This window comes from Zingiber officinale, chromosome 6B, assembly GCF_018446385.1.
Source record: "Zingiber officinale cultivar Zhangliang chromosome 6B, Zo_v1.1, whole genome shotgun sequence".
Lineage (NCBI taxonomy): Eukaryota > Viridiplantae > Streptophyta > Magnoliopsida > Zingiberales > Zingiberaceae > Zingiber > Zingiber officinale.
In genome coordinates, this window is record NC_055996.1 from 12,839,876 (window position 1) to 12,846,404 (window position 6,529).

General features: G+C 39.3%; 2 protein-coding genes and 1 long non-coding RNA gene across 3 annotated transcripts; all 3 read right to left on the minus strand.

The window, feature by feature from the left end:
* Nucleotides 1-249: 249 nt before the first annotated feature.
* LOC121990772 lies at nt 250-3,299 on the minus strand. Its single transcript, XM_042544843.1, has 3 exons — nt 3,243-3,299; nt 934-1,575; nt 250-834 (listed from the first exon to the last, which is right to left on the minus strand). Exons 1-3 carry the CDS (start codon nt 3,297-3,299, stop codon nt 250-252), a joined length of 1,284 nt encoding a protein of 427 aa, XP_042400777.1.
* Nucleotides 3,300-4,938: 1,639 nt separating this feature from the next.
* On the minus strand, nt 4,939-5,562 carry LOC121989947. Its single transcript, XR_006114370.1, has 3 exons — nt 5,474-5,562; nt 5,150-5,211; nt 4,939-5,003 (listed from the first exon to the last, which is right to left on the minus strand). It is a non-coding gene; the product is annotated as an uncharacterized LOC121989947 (long non-coding RNA).
* A 2-nt stretch (nt 5,563-5,564) lies between these two features.
* Nucleotides 5,565-6,071, minus strand: LOC121990773 (the record flags this gene model as incomplete). Its single annotated transcript, XM_042544844.1, has 1 exon — nt 5,565-6,071. A coding segment is annotated over exon 1 (507 nt), but the record flags the coding sequence as incomplete, so codon positions are not given.
* Between the last annotated feature and the right edge of the window lie 458 nt (nt 6,072-6,529).

Below are 6,529 nucleotides of genomic sequence, written 5' to 3' on the forward strand. Positions count from 1 at the left end.
TGCTTTGCTGTAATAGGTTTGAGGCTTAGAATAATGATGTTGATGAAAACAAAAGTTCCTTTCTGGAAGAAGAAAAAAGGATCATGAATCATGAAATGAGATCTGTTATTGGAACTACAGTAAATCGTCAAGAAGTCTCTGCATTATGAATCTCAGGAACAAGACAAACAAGGCAAAAAAATGCACAAACGGAATCCAACAAGACAAACAGCACTCCAGACACACTAATGAATGCACGACTTTGGTTGTCTACTTCCAAATACGCCTGAACGCCGGCCAAACGGTTGCTCCCCTGTAATACAGCACCATCAAGCAGAGGGCAGGGAAGACAGTGAGTTCCAGTACGAGCGGAATCAGATCGTCGGACTCCGTCCTCTGCCCGCCGTAAATCTGCAGGAAGATGTTGCAGGTGAAGGAGACGAGCAGCGCCAGGAGCGCCATGACGAAGGACAAGCAGGCCAAGAAGTACTTGGTCGGAATGGCCCGCCGGAACTGCTGCTCCTTGTAGGGCACGAAAAGGAGGGAGAGGAAGAGCACCAGCGAGGTGGTGGCGCAGGAGAGGCCGATGACGTAGGTGTGGGAGAAGATCTTGAAGGGCAGCCTGCCCATGTAGACCGGATTCCCTGTTTTCTCGTCCTTCTCGCCGGGGATCGAGAAGCTCGACGCGAACACCACCGCGGCCAGCAGCCCCGAGCAGGTCTTCCCCATCTCCATCAGCTGGTTCTTGCAGCTCTGGAACATCTCCTTGTGTCTCTCGCTGAACACCTCTTGCGCCGTCATCTCCTCCTCGTTCCGACTGTACACCAGCTCCTTCGGCACCATGTCTTTCACCGACTACTCAAAATTTGGTGAGAAAACTTCACTTTCTCAAGATTAATTAGCTATTGAAGAATTAATTAGCACAAAAAACCTTTGATTGATTTGTTTATTTACCTCAAAAAAAAGGAGTTCGTCTTGCAACTGCACGGCGTCGTCCGTATCGGGAGGAGTCCTCTCCGAAGCAAAATGCAGGATGGTCTTCCTCGTCCCCGACTTGGTGTGCGAGAGCAGCCAGAAGGGCAGGACAGGGTTGTGGCCTGCCGTCTTCTTTCGGATGATCTCCACGATCTCCCGGCTGCCGCTCTCGATCGCCGCCTGGAGGACGTTCCGGCCGCGGCTGTCCACGTACGTCGCCGACTCCGGGCACACCTGCAGGATCATTCCCACGAACTCGGGCAGGCCCATCTCCGCCCCCATGATCAGCGGCGACTCCTTCCAGTTCCGCTTCGACGACATCGACTCCAGAGCCCTGCTCGCGCTCTGGAGGAGCCCCTCGACTGCCGGCGCGTCGCTTCCGCGGGTGGCGTCGTCGAGGTGGAGGAGCTTGTCGACGAACTCCAACTGGAGGTTGCGCTGCTCGGACTCTGGCCCTTTCTTACGTTCCCGATTGTCACGGCGCGCCTCTCGCGAAGAAGCCCCAACCCGGTAGTCTCTTCTGTCTCCCGAGATGAAGAGCCCGAAGTACCCGCGGTACTTCGCTAGGAATTCTATGAGCTTCAAGGTGTCTCTGTGAACTTCTTTCAACTCGTACAGTGTCTAACCCAGCAGGGATCTATTGATCCGCAAATTACGAACCAGAGGATGATCCATTGATCTGGACCTTTGATTTAAATGGACCTCATCTTTAAATAAGTGGACCCCTAGACACTTGCTGCGTGAAACTGCAAAATTTCCCTTTCTTTAGATTTACATTCCCCACCCCCAATATATCTCAATTTTTGAAACGCCCCTATATATTTTTTTTGAAATTTAAAATTACCTTTTGTCAAATGCTGTAATGGTGTTAAACTGTTAATGATTAACTGCAAATTAGTAAAAGATTAAAGGGGAAAACGAAAAGGACGGTCTCTCTCAAATAGAGATATAAACGAGTCGAACTAAGTCGAATAGTATTAGGCTCAAGTTTTAAATTATATTCGGGCTCGAGCTCGGCTCGTTTTGGAATTACCAAGCTCGGAAATAGTTTGAGTTCAGTTTATTATTAGCTCGATTATCATAGTTAATGAGTCTAACTCGTTAAGCGAGCTTGGACTCGTTTTAGAGCTCATTTTTTGACTTGTTTTAAAATTCATTTTAGAGCTCATTTTGTAGGCTTGTTAAGCGAGTTCAAAAACTCGTTTGAATAAATATTCAATAAACCTAACAACTAAAATAAAATAAACTCAACACATCATTGAACATCCCAAACTACTACATTAAATTTTCAAACTCAACACATTATTGAATATGTTTGCGAGCCCTTTAATCGAGCTGAGTTCAAGCTCGAGTTCATGAGCCTATAAATGAGCATGTTCTCAAGTCCTTTAAACGAGCCGAGCTTAAGCCCGAGCTCGTGAGCCTATAAATGAACATAATCACGAGCTCACGAGCTGAATGTCCTTAAGCTCAAGTTCGACTCAATAAAATTATCGAGCTAGCTCAGCTCAATAATATAAATGAATAAACTCAAACAAACTTTTTATTAAATCAAATTTTGAATAACTCGCTAACCATTTTGATCCATTTACATCCCTACTCTCAAGTCTCAATGAAATTCTCTCTGACTGTTAAATTTGTTGGACTGTATAATAATATGAATTATTCAATAAAAAGATAATTTGAAAAGGAAATAACATGATGATAACAAAAATAATCGGCACCTTTTGGGTTTTATCCTAGTTTAAAAATTTTTTAGAGATATTTGAATTTGGGGGTTTAACAAATTTGGAATAAAAATTAGACTTGAGTAAAAAAAATGTTAATTCATACGAATCCATGAAATGGGAACTTACCTTGCCGTAAAAGTTTGAAAGAAAATATGCGAATTGATCTTAAAATCTTGTAAAATAACATAAGAATCGATGTCCCTGCATGCAAACATCCACCCACAACAATATATAAGATAAGGCAATTAAATTTCATAAGTAAAACATCTGAAACAACATTTTGTTTTGGATATTGATTTAAAATAAAAAATTATTTTATTAAATTTAAATATCTATTTTTTTACTATTCTATATATCAACTTTGCTATATAATATTTAGACAATAGAATTCATGCTTTAAATTTAGAAAAATATTATTTATAAATATAAAATTTAGGGAATAGATAGGATAACTAATGTAAAGAATTTTTTAATTATCTTATTTAAAATTTAAGATAAAATTTTTAAATAGAATAATTGATATCGATGATGTAAATATTTATTTCATAAACCATGTACATATGATTGTTCTTTAAGCATATAAAGTGAAAGAACTACTTGGTTCACATGACCCATATGGTAAATTTGACGACCTATATTCATCCATTTAGATAGTCTATCTATTCAAAAGGCTCAATCTACACTAGGTTTGATGGGTTCACACAGCTTGTAGAATTTGATCTACATGCATGTTCTACTCAATTTACTTCATTCACTTAGCTCACTTGGCTTTGCTCACTCCATCTACTATGTTTGTCTTGCCAAATTTGATTTGTTAATGAATTCATTTCATATCTAACTTTCTTGATCTACCCATCTCGACTAACTTGCTTGAATATCCAATTTGCTTGGTGCATTCAATTGATCCATCTCAACTAGTATACATTGACTTATTTTTGTCTATTCAAAGGACTTTGTCATCGCATTGGTCGAAGCGGTTGGATTCCATGCGAAAATTAAATAAGAAAAAAATATAGCAGAAAGAAATTGATCAGAGATCCATACAAATTCTAATTGCAGCATTGGTGTAGGTTGTTATCTTTAAATGCACAGAATCCCTTTTATGAATCTAAAGAGTCTGATCAATCTAAGCACGATCAGTGCATTTGTGTCTCTTGCAATATCTACACAAACACAACCACAACTCATCTCACAAGTATAATTAGAGTCACCATAAATTTCTCTCACGCATATTGTTCATCAGTGCTAGCTTTATGCGTATGTATATATAAGTTGAAATCAAACTAAAACTTTTAGGGTTGATACAATCTTATCAGGTAAGACATGATTTTACAAGAATTTATCAGATAAGATGTGTTCTCGCACGATCTTATTAGATAAGACATGTTGTGACCTACTCAAGTACTCTAAGTCTTATATAATAAGACAGTCTCCAAATTATAACCCACTAATAAAACGTGATCTTCATTTGGTTTGGGTATGTCTGAAATAAACTTAAACGAATATCGGATTAATCATTAATCTAATAAATTTAAGATAAAATTATATTAACCCATTAATCTAACAAGTTTAACATCCGGAATTAATTCCAAACTTAAACTTAAGCCCACTTTATTTTAGTCATACTAAATTAAAACAAATTTCAAATTGATGTGCTCTGTGTGTGACCTAACAAGTTATCATAATATTGACAGTGACTCTAAAATCATATTTTAAAAACACAAGTAATGAATGACATCTAGCAATATATCATGACTATCCAAGTAACGAGAATGTCGTAGATATGATCTAACCTATTTATGACTATTTTATTGAATAACTTAGTTTTTTTTGTCCATGATATCTAAATTGATTTACGAGGTATAGATTGTATCATCCTCTCATTAATCTATGTCTTTTCTTGATCTCTAAATACACTTAATTATATTAGCTCAATATCTTATACTGATTTATTTTAGTATGACCATATATTTTGTGATCTTACTTAATCAAGGAATCCACAATATTACTTTCGTTATATGAGAGGGGCAACATATAATTGATTCTCACATCAATCATCTTATAATTGATTCTTAAAACTGACCTAACATGAGCTTCTTACATCAAACTACCCTTTTTTGGTCTATAAGTCAAATTGTTGTGTCTAACATTATCTATTTGCTATGCCCCAATTCACCACAAGTGAAATAAAATGCACATGAACTCTACAACTCCACTGTATTTAGAAGGAAAATTCGAAAGAAATGCCTCGTTACCTCTTTCTAATTCATCTTTGTCCTTCTTTATTTCTCCTGAATTTTCATCATGAAAGTCCTGATCCTAATTGCAGATAATTTTTAGGGGCAAACAGCATTATTACATGAAAATAATACACCAGTATATTATTTTTTTTGTAATTTCAAATAGAAAAAGGGCATATAGATTAAAATCCTCAGATATATTTAAGAGTTATATTAATTTGTTACCTCGATATCTCTTATGCTTTGCTTGCGAGGGTAATCGAGAGACTCGTCATCCAGGGGAATCCCTGATACATTTAAGTATCAAACACTTTATATATACTGTATATATATATATATATATATATATATATATATATATATATATATAATTGAGAGTAAATTACAGTTATAGAGAAAGTTATCAAGTGATCCGAGAACCAATTGGCTGCGGAATGCCTCCGGGATGGTCACCAGCAGTTGCCATGGAGTCAGTTTTAAAAAAAATAAAAAAAAAATTATTTCCCTGGAAATTAAGCAAGTTAGATCGATCGGGGCGCATGTACGTACTCGGCGCGTTGCCCATGATGGCGCAGTGGAGCGTGGTGGCGCCTTCGTACGTCCGTCCGAACGGCGCCCAGCTGTTCCCCTTGTCCACCGGAAGCTGGAACACCTCCTGCTGCCCGTAGAGCGCCGCCTTGTGCAGCGGCGTCTCCCCCTTGCTGTTTCTTATGTCCGCTAGATCGTCGGATTTGTTCAGCAATGCTTTCGCCACCTTCGCGTCGCCTATGGTGGCGGCCACATGCAGCGCTGTGTCGCCGTTGCAGTTTTTAGCCTCGAGCTTGTCGGCGGGAAGCCGCTTGATGAGTTCGAGCGCCATCTGGGTTTTCTGGCTGTCGATGACGACGCTGAGCACGGGGTCGTCCATGAGGTTGACGTGGCTGCGATCCGGTTTGTTCTGGGCCAGCCACACGAGCTCCGCCGTGCCCTCGTCGAGGTTTAGCTTGTTAACCATTCTGTAGTAACCCTCGTCGAACGATCGCGGCGGATTGAACTGCTCCAACTCGTCGTCATCGCCCTCGTCTACGTCCGTCGACACGTCCGTCGACTCCTCCTCGTCGTTGACGTCGGAGGACGGTGGGCTGCCTGGTGGGGACGCGCGCTCCATCGTGACGAGCTAGCTAGCGTGCGATAGATTTGATGGACGCAGCAATGCACGTCGATCGTATGTATAATTAAAACTGATTAAAGATTCTGTGGGCGGACCTATCTCTTTAATAAATTAAGCTTTGCTTATGTCGGTGAACAGTATGAGATTCACACTCGGCAACACTCCAAGTCCGGCGTGCGAAAGCATTAAATTTTGTAGTCTTTTTCATTTTCTTTGATTTAAGTGTCAAATGAGTCATCATAGTTATGACCTATTGACATGAATATCGAGTCCGACCCGAAGGGATGTGAGATTAAAGGATATTTTAAACAGTATTGGGTCACATCGTAATAGATAAATTTTAAAATACTTTTTTTTTTAAAAAAAATTGATTATTTTTAAAAAGTAAGAACATTTCCACATTAATGAATATACTAAAGGCTCAACTTTATTAATTATAAATTAAGTATTTTACA

Coding starts and splice junctions, on each gene's coding strand:
- LOC121990772 (XM_042544843.1), bottom strand. CDS start 3,299: ATGGGTCATGTGAACCAAGTAGTTCTTTCACTTTATATGCTTAAAGAA. Junction 1,576..3,242: donor TGCTTAAAGAACAATCATAT/GTACATGGTTTA, acceptor CTGCTGGGTTAG/ACACTGTACGAGTTGAAAGA. Junction 835..933: donor ACGAACTCCTTTTTTTTGAG/GTAAATAAACAA, acceptor AATTTTGAGTAG/TCGGTGAAAGACATGGTGCC.